The 18,052-nt window shown below is 43.6% G+C and overlaps 2 protein-coding genes across 2 annotated transcripts in view; both read left to right on the plus strand.

The window, feature by feature from the left end:
• KMT2B (lysine methyltransferase 2B) overlaps window positions 1-7,292 on the plus strand; it is a 78,888-nt gene extending 71,596 nt beyond the window's left edge. Inside the window, exons 29-37 of the mRNA XM_060783918.2 lie at window positions 328-423; window positions 699-805; window positions 2,021-2,158; window positions 2,387-2,461; window positions 3,382-3,559; window positions 4,114-4,221; window positions 5,810-5,893; window positions 6,069-6,198; window positions 6,409-7,292. Coding sequence (XP_060639901.2) covers window positions 328-423; window positions 699-805; window positions 2,021-2,158; window positions 2,387-2,461; window positions 3,382-3,559; window positions 4,114-4,221; window positions 5,810-5,893; window positions 6,069-6,198; window positions 6,409-6,684 — 1,192 coding nt within the window. The 3' untranslated portion in view covers window positions 6,685-7,292. The remainder of the gene's footprint in view (window positions 1-327; window positions 424-698; window positions 806-2,020; window positions 2,159-2,386; window positions 2,462-3,381; window positions 3,560-4,113; window positions 4,222-5,809; window positions 5,894-6,068; window positions 6,199-6,408) is intronic.
• A 3,217-nt stretch (window positions 7,293-10,509) lies between these two features.
• Window positions 10,510-16,578, plus strand: PSENEN (presenilin enhancer, gamma-secretase subunit). Its single transcript, XM_060783917.2, has 3 exons — window positions 10,510-10,792; window positions 15,586-15,690; window positions 16,237-16,578. Exons 1-3 carry the CDS (start codon window positions 10,732-10,734, stop codon window positions 16,374-16,376), a joined length of 306 nt encoding a protein of 101 aa, XP_060639900.1. The 5' UTR covers window positions 10,510-10,731; the 3' UTR covers window positions 16,377-16,578.
• Window positions 16,579-18,052: the final 1,474 nt, after the last annotated feature.

Genomic DNA, 18,052 nt, shown 5'->3' on the forward strand with positions numbered 1-18,052 from the left:
TTATTATTATTATTTATTAGATTTTCACATAGAGTGGTGCATCCAGACAGATCTTTCATCCCACTTGATAAAAAAGATATTTCAAACTGTACCAAATCCATCAGACCTACTTATTGGGTGCAGGAGGAGGAGGTGCAGCAAACTATGCTCAACTCTAAAAAAACAATTGCTTCCTGCATGGCAAAAAACCAACTGTACCAGGCTGTGTCCTCATTAGTTTCTGGAGCAGCTGTCTTCTCTCAAAAACCAACTTGGTATCCATTCCTTTGGGATCCTCCTGTTTATTTGTTTGCATACTTACATTAACTTGAATCTTTTGGTCTGCAGCATCGGGAGGGTGCGGATGAAGACTCCCACAATGAAGGGTGTTCTAGACCTGGATGCACTCAAAGAAGAGGCAGGGGTTGTTGGCGGCAGTGATCAGTAAGTGTCAGGTTGGGGCTTCAGGAGCTCCTTTCTGAGGTTATTTAAATGCCTGGTGAAAACAAAGCTGTTCATGATGAGAACTAGTCTATTTCTGATGAGCACTATTTTATTTCTTTTTTATTTTAATGCACTTTTTCTTTGTTTTTCTGTATATGAAATGTGAAATTTCTTGAGAAGCACTTAAACGAATTTTGCTATATCAAAAACTTTACAAATACCAATTAATAAATAGCCTAGTATGGCTTGTAACTCTTCCCTCTGTGCCTCTGCAGTTCCCCAGTGGAGCATTGCCCTTCCCTGGTGCCAATGAACTCCCATCCTGGAAGCCCGGAGCAGAACCAGGACCTTCTCTTGGAACCAGCATGGCATAGATATGCAGGTACAGGAATGTCAGCTTATTCTTCTTCATGTTCGGAATGAGCTGGTCATTGTTTAGCTAGAAGTTGTGGCCCAATATCAAGAGTATAAGCTAATAATGTATCCAAGGATAAAAAGTACCTACCTGCCCTATCGCAGTGTTTGTCAACCTAGGGGTCGGGACCCCTGGGGGGGTCGTGAGGGGGTTTCAGAGAGGCCACCAAAGACCATCGGAAAACATATATTTCTGATAGTCTTAGGAACTCTTTTGGCAGAGAAGACTGAAGATCTCTCCTCCTGTCCTCTTCCTTTTTGGTGTTGGTGAACTACAACTCCCAAAATTCAAAAACAACCATCCAACCCTACCAGTATTCAATGTTGGCCATGAGTTAGTATGCCAAGTTCAGTGCTCTTTGATTGTAGGTTAGCTATAAATCCCAAACTACAATTCCCAAAGTCAAGGTCTCTTTTCCCCAAACTCTACCAGTGTTCACATTTGGGCATATTGAGTATTCATGCCAAGTTTGGTCTAGATCTATCATTGTTTGAGTCCACAGTGCTCTCTGGATGTACAGCTCCAAAACTCAAGGTCAATGCCCACCAAATCCTCCCAGTATTTTTGCTGGTCATGGGAGATCTGTGTGCCAATATTGGTTCAGTTCCATCATTGGTGGTGTTCAGAATGCTATTTGATTGTAGGTGAACTATAAATCCCATCAACTACAACTCCCAAATGACAAAATCAATCCCCTCCAACCTCACCAGTATTCAAATTTGGGCATATTGGGTATTTGTGTCAAATTTGGTCCAGTGAATGAAAATACATCCTACATATCAGATATTTACATTACAATTCATAACAGTAGCAAAATTACAGTTATGAAGTAGCAATGAAAATAATGTTATGGTTGGGGGGGGGGGGGTCACCACAACATTAGGAACTGTATTAAGGGGTTAGGAAAATTAGGAAAATTGAGAAACTGCAGTTAACAGACTGTGACCACAGTGTTTGGCCACTAGGGGGCGGATGGGAGTTGTGGCTGATATATACTGGAGGTTTGAGTGGGGAAATTTTAGAACTGTCTTTTTAGGATTGTGGAGACCAGTGGTTTATTGTTGTGAGCTTGATTTTAACTCCACGATTTTCCAGAGTCTGATAGCCAGGCCCCTTTACACTAACTGTGACCAGATAGCAGAGTTGAAAGACTTGGCCATCCTTGTCTTTTTTTGCCCCTAGGGGAACTATCCAGTTCTGATGAGGACAACCTGCACCAGGAGGACAAAGAGAATGAGATGCCTCGCAAAACACAGCCCCACCTGTGTTTCGAGATCACCAATGAGGATGGGTTGAATGTGCAGGCTGCTACCATCGATGGTGAGGAGGAGGCTACATGGCTAAGAAGGGACGGGGGGGGGGGGTTGCTGTAAGCAACTGCTGTGATGCTACAACAGGAGTGCCACACATACAATGATATAGATGGCTGCCACCTGATTCAGGAAATCTTTTAAGATTCTCTAGAGAACAGCACCCTGTGTCTCCTTATAACTTGATGCACAATTCAGTTGATTTCATGGTATATAACTTCTGGTGTGTCTAATTCAGGTGCCTGGAAAGCTGTGATTGAGAAGGTTCAGGAGGCCCGCACTAATGCCCGGCTCAAGCATTTGTCCTTTGCAGGTGAGAAATAGTTGGGTTGGGGACAGGCTAGTGTTTCCCAGGCCAGCATCAAAGGTAGAGCTGGAGAGTGGTCTCAGCCGTTGGAGCCAGATGACCCCATAGGCCCAGACAAGCAGGTTGGATGGTACAAGGTGTGATAATGATCTGAAGTTCTCCCCAGTATCCTCTGGCCCATTTTTCATTTTTCCCTGTCTTGTCTTGGCACTGAGAAAACAATATTTCCACCGTTCAACTTCCTGATTGATGGCAAGAAGCACAAGAAGAAAATATGCCTATACTTACAGTGTGCCCCCTGGTGGCACAGCGGATTAAACCACTGAGCTGCTGAACTTTCTGACCGAAAGGTTGGCGGTTCAAATCCAGGGAGTGGGATGAGCTCCTGCTGTTAGCCCCAGTTTCTGCTAACCTAGCAGTTGGAAAACATGCAATGTGAGTAGATCAATAGGTATCACTCTGGTGGGAAGGTGACGGCGCTCCATGCAGTCATGCCAGCCACATGACCTTGGAGGTGTCTATGGACAATGCCAGCTCTTTGGCTTAGAAATGGAAATGAGCACCAACCCCCAGAGTTGGACACAACTAGACTTAATGTCAGGGGAAATCTTTATGTTTTGCCCTTACAGTGTCCACATTTGTAGGAGGGGAACTAAATCCCCCAACATTACCTTCCCCCACCCCAAACTGGCTAGTTGGAACCACCCATGGGCCTGGATCTATATGGGATTCTCCCTGATCTGTGGCATTATCAGCTTCAGACTACAGTGGGACAGAGTGAAAGGGAATTATCCCTGTCACTAAAAATAGCCAAGATGGCTGCTTCAGGGGAATTTATGGATGGTGTTCCAGGGCTTTGAACTCCCTCCTGTAGGATAGATCAGCTTGGACTCGGGTTGAATTGTAGACCTCTGCTTTTCTGGCAGGAATGAATGGTGTGCGGATGCTGGGCATGCACCATGATGCTGTCATCTTCCTGGTGGAACAGCTGTATGGTGCCAAGGCCTGCCACAAGTACAAATTCCGCTATCACCAGCATGAAGACGAGGAGGAGGAGCTGCCCCTCAACCCACATGGCTGTGCCCGGGCTGAAGTTTACTCCAGGTGGGAATATTGATCCTTTTCTGAAAAAAAACAAACGGATAATAATGGTTTTCCTAAGAGCCATGTGGCTTCCTGGTTAGCCTGTAGAAAATATGACCTCTGAACCTGCACTTTCTCTTTTCTGATGTCAAAAAAAGGTCATGCAGTGCAATTCTTTGATATGCTTCTGCCAGAAGTTGAACATAGAGTCATACTATGGGAGAACGCGGAAGTGCTAGTGGTCTCCTGTTTAGACATTTTCTAGATCCTCCAGTTCGATTCCGTGATATGCTTCCATTTGGGCATTCATTTTAATAGGGTTTCCTATATATTCGTGGCTTCTCCTTTTTACAGTAAGTCACAGAATGTTACCTCCATGGATACAAGGGTCATACTGAACCCTTAGTCCCAAAATACATCATGGTATAGATACCATTTGCAGTAAAAAAAGAACCCTCTTTATGGAGTTTGTGGCAAAGCAGTTCCCTCTGTAAGTTTCATATGGTGTTTGAAGGAGGGATAGGCAAGAAATCCAGGGTCCTTTTAATATGGACTGGCCTACTCTTCTTCTCTAGGAAATGCACGTTTGACATGTTCAATTTCCTGGCCTCCCAACATCGTGTTCTTCCTGAGGGAGGCCCCTATGATGAAGAGGAAGATGAAGTGCAGCTCAAATCCACCAGGTGAGAGGACATATCTGGCCTTTGTTGTTCTTGAGTTGGAGAAAACTGCATCACCCATCTTGGCTTAGTGTCTCTTCATATATGGGATGAGAAAAACAAGTATTGGGGGGCAGTATACATTGAAGTTCATGGGATGTGAGCTATGCACATGTTAAAGGGGGAAAGAGCTTCCTTCATAGTTGATCAAGATAGCCTGTCTGGACTCGGAGCTTTTCCCACTTCACTTCTTGTAATTGCTTTAACAAGTTATGTGGCAGTCACAGGCATTTAGAGTCTGATTTTGTTTCATACCTAGATTATCCAGTTGGGCACCCAGCTATTTTTTATATATATTTTTACCCTTTCTCTTGCCTTTTTGATACAAGCCTCAATCAAACTCCACGCAAACATTTCCTATTTTCACTTTGTCCATTACGTATCAGTCTTTTAAAAAAACTTTATGGCAAAATTCTTTGTCCATTCCTGTCCCAGTTCTAAGAAAACCTGTTCCCAGGTTTATTTCTCAAATCAGGCTTGAGATCTAGGTCTTGTCTATACTGGTCAGAAACCCCAAATCGGAGCAGAAGTTGCTCCTGGATGTCCAGATTGTGTCTAGGGACTTCTGGTCCAAAATATAGAGTGAAACCAGTGAGGCCAGTTTTGTTCCACATCACCAAGTGAGGGAATGCTCCGATATTTCCCTGAAACAGCCCCACCATTTAGAGTGGGTGTGCTGAGCTGCATAGGTTCACTGTCCACACAGGCCCCTGCCACCATCCCCTTTTCCCTGCACTCTACAATGCAGAGAAAAGGGAATGGAACTTACCCAGGCTGCGTTTTGTTGCTGCAGTAACCAGTTGCAGTAACCAACCACAGAGCTCCAGAGAAGTCCTGACCATGGTCAAACACCTTTGCCAAAGCACCATGCAACCTGCGGAAAGGAGGGGGATTGTGCTTGGCGACAGTTAAGCCTTCTCTAGAGTTCTGTGGACAGCTGCCACAGTGACAAAAGACAACCCAGGAAAGGATGAGCATCCAGTGGAGCTAAACTGGCTTTGGCCTGACTACACGGTCTGGACACCGCTTTCACAATTTGAGGGCATATAAAAGGTTTCTCAGAATCCAGTCCAGCCCCTTATTTGGAGGCCTTATTTATGTACTTACTTACTGAATTACTATATTTATATCCCGCCTTTGTCGACCTCAAAGGGGACTCAAAGTGGCTTACAGATAGGAAACAATTCAATGCCTTAACAACAACATACAATCAAAATAAACATTTAAATTAAGATCAAAATTGAAATACATTAAAACATTTTAAAAACATTACAATCACTATAAAACCATGCTATCGGCAAACATAATCCAGGTCATTCCGGTAGTCATTGCACATTATTCCAGTCCATCTATTTTATTATAGTTCTTCTCCAAAGGCTTGATCCCAAAGCCACGTTTTCACTCTTTCTGAAAGTCGGGAGGGAGGGGGCTGATCTAATATCACAGGGGAGGGAGTTCCATAGCCGAAGGGCCACCTCATGTCCATAGTAATTTAGCGTTCATTTACTACTGAGTTGAAGCATTGAGATTTTTGTTGATGACCTGTTCTTAGGCGAGCCACCAGCCTAGAGCTTCCCATGGCAATGCGGTTTCGACATCTGAAGAAGACCTCAAAGGAAGCTGTGGGCGTATACAGGTAATGAACCCAAGACAGCCACTGTGTGTGTTGGCCCTTGAACCACAGCCCAGATCTTGCTAATTCCTTATGTAGCCTTGTTATTTAATCCACCTTTACTCTCCAGTTTGCCTTTAGCTTGCTATGTCAATTCTCTTGCTCAAGTCTAGTTTTTGTGACATTTCCTCCACTCCAGGTCAGCCATACATGGTCGGGGTCTCTTCTGCAAGCGCAACATTGATGCAGGCGAGATGGTTATAGAGTACTCAGGCATTGTTATCCGCTCAGTGCTTACAGACAAGCGTGAAAAATACTACGACAGCAAGGTAGTGATGGTCAAGGAAGGACAGAGCCATACATATAATGGGAAGTGGGATCAGGACTTGCAGAAGTTGGTGGGGAAAGAGCTGACGAAGCTTGGGAAAATTACTTTTTTGTATTGCAAAAAAGAGTTGTAGTTTTTTTAAAAGTACATATTCAAAGCCCTGTCTGAGATCCCTAAATAGTTTTATTTTTTAATCTCCTTGTGCTTGCAGGGCATTGGATGCTACATGTTCCGTATTGATGATTTTGATGTGGTGGATGCTACAATGCATGGCAACGCTGCCCGCTTCATCAACCACTCCTGTGAGCCCAACTGTTACTCGCGTGTCATCCATGTTGAGGGTCAGAAACACATTGTGATCTTTGCCCTGCGGCGGATCTTCCGGGGAGAGGAACTGACCTATGACTACAAATTCCCCATTGAAGATGCTGGGAGCAAGCTGCCTTGCAACTGTGGAGCCAAACGTTGCCGCCGCTTCCTCAATTAGAAGACTCTTCCCTGTCCTGACTTCTCAGATGTGTATCCTGTCTCCACCCAGCCCTGAAAATAGGAGGCAAGCCGAATGGCATGGAGGGAGTTTAGCCTCGCCATTCCTTTCCAAGCAGGTTCCTGCAAGACTGTCTCATCCCCTGAACATAGTTGTGGGATGAGAGTGACTCATCTCCAAGGAACAACTGGGATACCCCTTTTCTGTGAGAAGGGGACGGGCTCTTGGCAGTGGCCTCGCCGTTTTTGAGTTCATGGCTTGAAATTATGATAAGCAGAGATAATGGGGCAAATGTGGGATGGGTGATCCCTTATTTGTGCCCATCTGCTTTAAAATCCTAATAGTCTCCCTCCCTCTCCTCATTTGTGGGGCAAGAACGTCCTTTTCTTTAATTTTGTACTTAAGATTTTTGTGATTCCCTTTCCCCCTGCTTTAGGTTCTCTGTTTAAAAAAAAACATCAAACCCAGGAGGATGTAAATATTTGTACAAATTTCTAAACCTGTTTATTTTCTATGCACTTTTTTATTTAAGATGCTCAGTCAACTCAGATGGTAAAGGGTTGGATTCTTGTTGGTATAATTTTAAATAAAATGCAATTTTGACACGAGTTTGCCATGTGGTTTCCATTGGTCTACATGCTTCATCTGAAGGCAATTTTTTTTTTATCAAGGTGGTGTGTGTTAGTCTAGAAACAATGGTTTGGAGATGTGGGGTGGAAAGTGGGCAGCCTTTGATATTGAAATTAAAGGCACAAAAAGGCATACTTTAGTGATTGGGACTCTGTCTCTATGAATCTTCAAGTTCTAGAAACCTAAGCATGGAAATCGGCAAGGGTTACTGGGTATGGAAATCCCAAACATCAGTATGGCTAACAGTTCCCATCTTGCATATCCCTGAATTTTTGTATGACATTGTGGCCAAATAGAATCAAAAACCCCGTGGGCCATCCAGTCCAATTCCCTGCCAAGAAGCATTCAAAGCACCCCGACAGATGGCCATCCAGCCTCTGCTTAAGAGCCTCCAAAGAGGGAGCCTCCACCACACTCTGGGACAGAGAGTTTCACTGCTGAACAGCTCTAACATTTAGAAAGTTATTTCTAATATTCAGGTGGAATCTCCTTTCCTGTGGTTTGAGGCCATTGCTCCACGTCCTAGTCTCCAGGGCAGCAGAAAACATGCTTGCTCCCTCCTCCCTATGACTTCCCCTCACATATTGATACATGGCCCTCATCATGTCTCCTCTCAGCCTTCTCTTCTGCAGGCTAAACATGCGCAGCTCTTTAAGCCGCTCTTCATAGGGCTTGTTCTCCAGACCCTTAATCTTTTTAGTTGCCCTTCTCTGGACACATTCCAGCTTGTTGACATGACTAGGCGTATTATCAGGGGACACCTTTAACTTTAATAAAACCTGCCTGTAATTCCAAAACAGGTCCTTGATGTTATAATGCTAAAAATCTCAGAAGCCTAGTCATGGGACCAAGGTGGTAGGGGCTTTTCGGAACTGTTTAACATCTTGGGGACCCAAACTGAATTCAATATTCTTGATGTAGATCTGCATTCTGAGAAAGCCAACAATCCACAATTGCAAAAACTTTTCCATTGCCATTTGTCTTGAGGAATAAATTAGTGCTGGGACTGCAGGTAACATTAAAAGTGGCTCCTTGAGCTATACTTACTCACCAAAACGTTTACTTATGGAATGGTTTTGTTTTTTGATTTAGAGGTGCTTGTGTCCAGCATGCCATGGTTATGCTCTTCCTTGTCCGGAGGTTTTTTTCTTTTTCCGTGTCAGGAGCAACTTGAGAAACTGCAAGTTGCTTCTGGTGTGAGAGAATTGGCTGTCTGCAAGGACATTGCTCAGGGATGCCTGGATATTTTACCATCCTGTGGGAGGCTTCTCATGTCACTGCATGAGAAGCTGGAGCTGACAGACAGGAGCTCACCCCGCTCCCCAGATTCGAACCGCCAACCTTTTGGTCAGCAGTCCTGCCATTTAACCCATTGCGCTACCAGGGGCTCCTTGTACCGAGTTCATTATGTACTTTTAAAGATGTGTTTCAGCTGTTCTTTCAAGGCCATCTGGGCCGCAAAAAGAAAACCAGAAAATTAAAAATCCCGCTAGGTTCTGATCATTTTTTAGAAAACACAATGACAATTTGCTCTTTTCTAGTCTTCCAAATAATGCTAGCCTTCCATTAAAGCGGTGTTTCTCAAACTTCCTAATGCCATGACCGCTTAATACAGTTCCTCATGTTGTGGTGACCTCCAATCATAACATTATTTTCGTTGCTACTTCATAATGGTAATTTTGGCACTGTTATGAATCGTAATGTAAATATCTGATATGTGGGATGTATTTTCATTCTCTGGCCCAAATTTGGCACAACCCGATGGGACTGGGGGAGGGATTGATCTCATCATTTGGGAGTTGTAGTTGCTGGGATTTATAGTTCGCCTACAATCAAAGAGCATTTTGAACTCCACGAATGATGGGATTGAACCAAACTTGGCACACAGAACTACCATGACCAACAGAAAATACTGGAATGGTTTGATGAGCATTGACCTTGAGTTTTGGAGTTATAGTTCACCTACATCCAGAGAGCACTGTAGACTCAAACAATGTATTTATTTATTTGTCGTGTCAGAGCAACCAGTCCATTATATTACATTTCTAAAAGAACAAAGCAAACAAACAGACAAAATACAAAACTTGTGAGTTTGGTAATTGGTTAAATGTCCTTTGACCAGTATCTGGCCACTTGGAGTGCTTCTGGTGTTGCTGCAAGAAGGTCCTCCATTGTGCATGTGGCAGGGCTCAGGGTGCATTGCAGCAAGTGGTCAGTGGTTTGCTCTTCTCTACACTCGCATGTCGAGGATTCCACTTTGTAGCCCCATTTCTGAAGGTTGGCTCTGCATCTCGTGGTGCCAGAGCGCAGTCTGTTCAGTGCCTTCCAGGTCGCCCAGTCCTCTGTGTACCCAGGAGGGAGTCTCTCATTTGGTATCAACCATTGGTTGAGGTGCTGGGTTTCAGCCTGCCACTTTTGGACTCTTGCTTGCTGAGGTGTTCCAGCGACTCAAACAATGATGGATCTGGACCAAATTTGGCAGGAATCCTCAATATGCCCAAATGTGAACACTGGTAGAGTTTGGGGAAAATAGACCTTGACATTTGGGAGTTGTAGTTGCTGGGATTTATAGTTAAGGTTTATAGTTAGTTAGTTATATTTATATTATATATAAATATATATTATAAATATTATATATTATATAGTTATATTTATAGTTAGGCCCAGTTTCATTGTGTCTTAGTGTATTGTTTATTGCTTGTTGTTATATTGCTTTAATTGTTTTAATTTGCCTTAAGTTTTGTATTGTTATGTTGTGTGTTGAGGCCTTGGCCTTTGTAAGCCACATCGAGTCCTTCGGGAGATGCTAGCGGGGTACAAATAAAGTTTAATAATAATAATAATAATAATAATAATAATAGTTCATCTACAATCAAAGAGTATTCTGAATCCCACTAACGACAGAACTGAGCCAAACTTTTCAAACTATCCCAAGAAGCCAAGATTTATAAGCTTATGCAGATCTTTCTATATCAGGCATGGGCAAACTTGGGCCCTCCCTCCAGGTGTTTTGGACTTCAACTCCCACAATTCCTAACAGCCGGTAGGCTGTTAGGAATTGTGGGAGTTGAAATCCAAAACACCTGGAGGGAGGGCCCAAGTTTGCCCATGCCTGGTGTAGCTCTCTAATTTTTCCTAACTCTATGGTCCGTAGCCACGCCCTGTCGCACGACTTACTCCCAAATCCCAGAGTGCCTTGCGACCGGAAGTGCCTCAAACTGAGGAAGTGGCCGGTCAGAGGGTCCAGTGTTGGTGACTGGTGAACAGCCGCTTTTGTTTCCTTTGTGCGGAAGGAGGCTTCGAGCTCGGCTCCCACTCTGCTTTTCCGCCGCATTCACACTTTCTCGCCCGAGCTGCCGAGTTCGAGGCTCCTTCCCCCCTCAAGACCGGCTCCGGGGAGAGGCAGCGGGCGGCGCCATGAACTTGGAGCGAGTTTCCAACGAGGAGAAGCTCAGCCTTTGCCGGAAGTACTACCTGGGTGAGCGAGGGCCTCTCTTCGTGGCCTAGTCGGGCTTCTGTCCTCAGAGCCTCACCCGGCTACTGTTATTGATTTATTTGCGACATTTCTAGGCCGCCCTTCTCTCAGAGCGCCTTACAAGATATATATACATACAATACATTATATTATCAGCATAGTACAATATCAGTATTATATACTACTATATTGTACTATACCATTATATTATAATATTACTACTAATATTACATGTAATATGAAATATTTAATTATATATTATTATTATATTTTATATTATTAGCATAGCACAGGAGACAAGATGGAACTGTCCCCTGGCACCCTCTCTCTTCACTCTGGCCCAGAGAAGCAGTTAGTGCTGGGGGGATGGGTCCCCAACTGATGACATATGCAGGAGACAAGGTGGAACTGTCTCCTGGCACCCTCTCTCTTCACTCTGGCCCAGAGAAGCAGTTAGTGCTGGAAGGATGGGTCCCCAACTGATGACATATGCAGGAGACAAGGTAAAACTGTCTCCTGGCACCCTCTCTCTTCACTCTGGCCCAGAGCGGCAGTTAGTGATGGGGCGACGGGTCCCCAACTGATGACATATGCAGGAGACAAGGTGGAACTGTCTCCTGGCCCCCTCTCTCTTCACTCTGGCCCAGAGAAGCAGTTTGTGCAGGGGGGACGGGTCCCCCCAGGGCCGTAGCCAGAAAAAAAATTCGGGGAGGGTTGACAATTTCGGCAGGGGGGAGGGGTGTTGAAAATTTCGGGGAGGGTTGAAAATTTCGGAGGGGGGGGGTTGAAACCTGCCTCCTAGCTCACGCTGAAGCAAAGAGCACAGCAGGTCGGCAGAGCAACCTTCAATAGCCTGCAGCTCCACCCCTGTCAGCCACCTCCATCAAGTCTGGCCTCCTTAATGAGAGCATTCAACACACACACCCCCAACTTGGTTGCTTCACTACATCGGGTATTGCTGCAAGTAATGACAGTGTAAAGAAATTGTCAATATTTGCGTGAGATAGTGCTTACAGTTCTGGAGGGACTCTTAATTTTTTGCATCTCATAGACTTAGCATGGGGATTTGGTTAACCAGTTGAAATTTATGAGTAAACCAGATTTTTTTAAAAAAATCTGAAACATTTCGGGGGGGGGGTTGAACCCCTAAAACCACCCCCTCGCTACAGGCCTGGGTCCCCCAACTGATGACATATGCAGGAGACAAGGTGGAACTGTCTCCTGGCCCCCTCTCTTTTCACTCTGGCCCAGAGCGGCAGTTGGTGCTGGGGGGACGGGTCCCCCAACTGATGACATATGCAGGAGACAAGATGGAACTGTCCCCTGGCCCCCTCTCTCTTCACTCTGGCCCAGAGCGGCAGTTGGTGCTGTGGGAAAGGGTCCTCAACTGATGACATATGCAGGAGACAAGGTGGAACTGTCCCCTGGCCCCCTCTCTCTCTTCACTCTGGCCCAGAGCAGCAGTTGGTGCTGGGAGGAGGGGTCCCCAGCCAATGACATATGCAGGAGACAAGGTGGAACTCCCCCCCCGCCCCCCCCCCCACACACACAATGTTATTATTAACATGTTTTATGTTCCTGGATTATAAATGTCATTTCCTAATTGGTTCTATCATAAAATATATGGACAACGTTTATTAAACTGCCACAACATTGTTTTTGCAAGAGGGATATCTTGCTATAGCACATTTTGCGCAAGTTTTTCTATTAATATCTCCAAGAGCAGTGGTTGTCAACTTTCCAAAAATAACAACAACAACTTTATTTTAATACCCAGCCTCCATTTCCCCGAAAGAACTCGGTGCAGCTTACAAAGGGACAAGCCTGAAAAAACACAGATTAAAACACAGTGCAGTAAGTAAAATAAAAAACAATGTCAACATTTCAGAAATAAAATAAAACACATCACAGTATCATAAAAGCAATCCCTAGGCTGAACAGTAAAAATACTAATCTCAGAGGGCTAAGAGTTCATGCAATAGTTTCTGGATAGGGCTAAGGGAAAGTCCAAAAACCAATAGAAGTTAGGGCTGGAAGGGTAATGTCGTGATGTCCTTAATAAGTAATAAATAATTAATAGGTAATGTCCTAATGCCGTGACTCCTTAATACAGATCCTCATGTTGTGGTGATCCCCAACCATAAAATTATTTTCGTTGCTGCTTTGTAACTGTAATTTTGCTACAGGTAAAAAGAAATGTTTATTTTAACTGAACATTGCTTTTGAAGGCATCAAATAGTTGCCTAAGCATAAGTCGTCTTGAGTCCTCTGCGGGGTGGAAAAAGGCGGGATAGAAATGTTGCAAATTAATAAATACTGTTATGAATCATAATGTAAATATCTGATATGCAGGATGCATTTTCATTCACTGGACCAAATTTGGCACAAATACCCAATACGTCCAAATTTGAATACTGGTGGGGTTGGGGGAGGGATTGATGTTGTCATTTGGGAGTTGTAATTGCTGGGATTTATAGTTCACCTACAATCAAAGAGTATTCTGAAATCCCCCATTGATGGAATTGAATCAAACTTGGAACACAGAACTCCCATGACCAACAGAAAATACTGGAAGGGTTTGGTGGGCAATAACCTTGAGTTTTGGAGTAGTAGTTCACCTACATCCAGACAGCACTGTGGACTCAGCAATGATAGATCTGGACCAAACTTGGCACAAATACTCAATATGCCCAAATGTGAACATTGGTGGAGTTTGAGGAAAATAGACCTTGACATTTGGGAGTTGTAGTTGCTGGGATTTATAGTTCACATACAATCAAAGAGTATTTTGAACCCCACAAAAATAGAATTGGGCCAAACTTCCCACACAGAACCCCCTTACCAACAGAAAATACTGTGACTTCAGATGGTCTTTGGCAACCCCTCTGACAGCCCCTCATGATCCCCCGCAGGGATCCTAATCTGCAAGTTGAGAAACGCTGTCCTAGAGTCTCAACCAATTCAACCTAGTTTGTGGCAGCCACAAAAATGAAGTTTCAGGAACAGAACAAAGATTGCCAAAGTAAACACTGCACAATTACACAGGAAATAAAACTTTTAAACCAGGAACAGATTTTTTTTTCAAATATTGATACATAGTGTTATTTTTCTATTTCACCATATATTATATTATGAATAATAATCATAATTTTTATTACCTGCCTCTCCTGATGGCTTGAGGTGAGGTACAACAAAGTCAAAACATGTGAACATAAAATCTATACAATAATGATAATATTAATAACTTTATTCTTATATTTCGCCACCATCTTCCCGAAGGGACTCAGGGAAGCTTACAGATAGCACAACGTGCCTAAAAACAAACATAAAAGTGAACACAATATAAAATACAATACAATAAAACACATGCACATATAAAAACATCAATCAAGCTGCGATCCTCTAACCATGGCAATAAATTACTGGCACCATGGGCAGGCTGTAAACATTGGAATAAAGTAAGTACCAGTTGCAGTAATGGAGAGAGGGCATGGGATAAAGTGCAGGATGTGCAACTACTATGTAGGACAACTAGGGGCTAAATATTCTCAAAGGATTGATTGAAGAGCCACGTCTTGATTGAGGATGCTATGAAAGGAGGACAGTGTGGGAGCCTGTCTAATCTCCCTGGGGAGGGAGTTCCAATACATTAAATAGATTAAAAATTATATATATATAAACCTGCACCAAACGTGCACTATTGGCATATTGTAGCAATAGAATGTCAATCAAAATTCACGATTGAAATTTACATTCCTCTTTGTTTTGGTCTAATCTAACTCCCAGGTTTATGAAAATAATAATTTAAAAAGTGAGGGGAGATTGGATCTCTATGTATCTACCTATATGTCCAACTTGACTTTTAATTTTTCTTTCCTGCCTACTTCTAACATCTATATCAGCTGCTTCGTGGCGTATAGTTCTGCGTGAAGTGCAATAAAAACCAAATAAGATCCAAAAATGTGTCTGAGAATAATAGAGTGGTCCATGTCAAAGCACTAGAGGCAGGAACTACACTAGAAAGGAAACTAAAGATAAAGTTGATGCACATTACAGCACACAACAGAAAGTGAGGGTTAAAAGGATCAAGAAACAAGGCACTGCCTACACTGATCATTTAGGGCAATTTCAAGAAAGTATTGAAGTGGTTTTGCTGTGTGGATTTTTTTTTTATCATGTCAGAAGCAACTTGAGAAACTGCAAGTCGTTTCTGGTGTGAGAGAATTGGCCGTCTACAGAGACATTGCCAATGGGGAGCCTAGATGTGTTTCCATCCTGTAGGGTGCTCCTCTCATGTCCTCTGGAACCAGTTTGAGGCCCGGATGGTGATGGCACAAACCACTGAGGCTTTGTTGACCGGCCGCTGCAGGTTGGCACTAGCTTTGAACTGCATTAGGCCGTGTAGATGGGGCCAAAAAGGCAATTGACAGGTTAACGAAGATGGTGGTAGGTCATATCTTGGGTTCTTCCTGGTTAAACTACTTAGGAAGTGAGCAGTTTTGCCCTTTGTGCCAAAGTGCCTGGCAAATAGATTATTCTTAGAAAATATGCAGGATCTACCCTCATCTTCAGTATTTTGCCTCACAAAATAATGGGTATGTTAGGCTGATCCTAGTGCACTCAAATAATGTGTGAGGGCATTTGGGATATCACTGGAACATCTGCCTATTCATATGGCAAATACTGCAGGTGCAACATACATTTTCCATTGTTAATACCAAAATAGTGGAGCATTTTCATTAGGCACTGAAACTGATGGGAAACATACTGATAATTTATCTCTTCCATATCTCCAGGTGGCTTTGCTTTGCTTCCCTTCCTGTGGTTGGTGAATGTTTTCTGGTTTTTCCGTGAGGCATTTCTGGCACCAGCATATACAGAGCAACTACAGATTAAGCGCTGTGAGTAGCCGGAGGGGGAGAATTGGTGGATGGGCACTAGTGGGAGGTTGGATACTACCAGTTAGGGCAGGGGTCCTCAAACTAAGGCCCGGGGGCCGGATACGGCCCTCCAAGGCTATTTACCCGGCCCTCGCTCAGGGTCAACCTAAGTCTGAAACTACTTGAAACCACACAACAACAACAATCCTATCTCATCAGCCAAAAGCAGGCCCACACTTCCCATTGAAATACTAATAAGTTTATATTTGTTAAAATTGTTCTTCGTTATAATTATTGCATTGTTTTTAAAGTGTATTTTGCACTACAAATAAGATATGTGCAGTGTGCATAGAAATTCATTCATGTTTTTTCAAATTATAATCCGGCCCTCCAACAGTTTGAGAGACTATGATCTGGCCCTCTGTTTAAAATGTTTGAGGACCCCTGAGTTAAGGCATGGAACTGAGCCTAAATGGGGGGAAAGTTCTTACATTTTCAAAGGGAAGATGGCACTACATTGCAGGAAAGGAAAGGCATTTCAGTTATGTCACCCTCTTCTTGTCCCAGATGTCCAGCGTTCAGCTGTGGGTCTTCTTTTCTGGGTGATTGTGCTCACCACATGGATCAGCATCTTCCAGGCGCGACGGGCCGGTTGGGGTGAGCTTGGCGACTACCTCTCCTTCACTATCCCTCTGGGCACCCCCTGACGAATCTCTCTTCCTTGATGGCAGCAACATGAAGATTTTTAACTTTTTTTGGATGAACTGACTTTGTTTTTTGATTCCCCCTTCTATGGGACCAGGGCAAGATTTAAGTCATGGAGAACTGTAGTGGGGCTGCCTCTCTGTGCTCCACAGAATCCTCTCTATTTCAGAGATGATCAATAAACTTAGGATTGTCTATTTCTAATGTGCCGACAATGTGATCATATTGAGAGAAAGTATGGCTGGGGGAAGAAATGCCTTAGTCAGGACTTCAGCTTGTGTGACTCTTTAACCACATTGGCTCTGAACAGTCTCATTGAGTAACAACACTGCTTTCCATAGGAGTTGCTCGAAAATGTGAGGAACCCATATAACTTCATGCATGACTCAGAATGTCAGGTGTGATGACAAGAAAGACTACATTAACCAAGCTCTGCATGCTCAACTTTCTCAAATACTCTGGTTAGCATTTTGGAGGAAAACTAACTGGGGCTCTTTGAGATGTATGCAGGTATAAGTCTGCCCTGGTGCCAAATGCCTTTCCCCACGATATTTTCCTTCTTGCATCAAGGGAGAGGATGTATTTCATGTCCAGAAGCCAGGTGAACTGACATAAGAAAGTTTGAACCAGCCTAAACATGCTCTCTCCTCCTGTATCTGCTACCTGGGACTGTTGACTCATGTTGCCTAAGACTTATCTTCCCTTCAACAGTAATCTTCACATATTCAATTACTAAATAGTGGGTTGCAACCACAAATCAGTCAATTTAACTACCCACTTCTGGTTACTCAACATAAGCCTAGGAAATCTTCCTCAGAGGTGAGAAAGGGCTTGTTTTGTGATGGGCAGGAGAAGCAAACAAGTCCTATGAGAAGCGGCTTAGAGCTGGACATATTCAGCCTGCAGAAGAGAAGGCTGAGAGGAGATATGATGAGGGCCATGTATAAATATGTGAGGGGAAGTCATAGGGAGGAGGGAGCAAGCTTGTTTTCTGCTGCCCTGGAGACTATGACACGGAACAGTGGCTTCAAACTACAGGAAAGGAGATTCCACCTGGACATTAGGAAGAACTTCCTAACTGTGAGAGCTGTTCAGCCGTGGAACTCTCTGCCACGCAGTGTAGTGGAGGCTCCCTCTTTGGAGGCTTTTTAAAAAGGCTGGATGGCCATCTGTCAGGGGTGCTTGAATGCGATTTTCCTGCTTCTTGGCAGCGGGGGTTGAACTGGATGGTCCATGAGATCACTTCCTACTCTATGATTGTATGAAACCTGGTCTCTTTCCTCTGGAAAAGAAGCCATATGAAAATGATGATATGGGCATGGTTTGAGAACCTTTTCCTTCTCATCTTGTTTTCAAAGTTCTTTGGCAGCAGTGAGAGTGAGATACTACGTCTCTTACCTAAAGTGATAAATGTGACTGACTAGTGGCTTTTAAAACTGTGGTTAATAATCAAAGTCAGCCAAAACGTGGGCTCCATTGACTAGGGTTATTAGCATTGATGGCAGACTTTTCTCTATACCAATGCTTGCTGGTAATTTGCAGCTCTGGGTGCCAATTTGTAATTTATTCCCTTTAAATGCCTGGAATGTAGACACAGATGTTCAGTAGTGGTTTTGTTTAAAAAAACAAAAAACAAAAACGGGGTGGACTATGGGCTTCTTGAGTTTTTATGCTCTAA

Source organism: Anolis sagrei, chromosome X (assembly GCF_037176765.1).
Source record: "Anolis sagrei isolate rAnoSag1 chromosome X, rAnoSag1.mat, whole genome shotgun sequence".
Classification (NCBI taxonomy): Eukaryota; Metazoa; Chordata; class Lepidosauria; order Squamata; family Dactyloidae; genus Anolis; species Anolis sagrei.

Excerpts from the sequence above, each read along its gene's own strand:
- PSENEN (XM_060783917.2), top strand. The coding sequence starts at position 10,732 with ATGAACTTGGAGCGAGTTTCCAACGAGGAGAAGCTCAGCCTTTGCCGG. Across the intron at positions 10,793-15,585 it reads TTGCCGGAAGTACTACCTGG|GTGGCTTTGCTTTGCTTCCC; the intron begins GTGAGCGAGGGC and ends CCATATCTCCAG. Across the intron at positions 15,691-16,236 it reads GCAACTACAGATTAAGCGCT|ATGTCCAGCGTTCAGCTGTG; the intron begins GTGAGTAGCCGG and ends TTCTTGTCCCAG.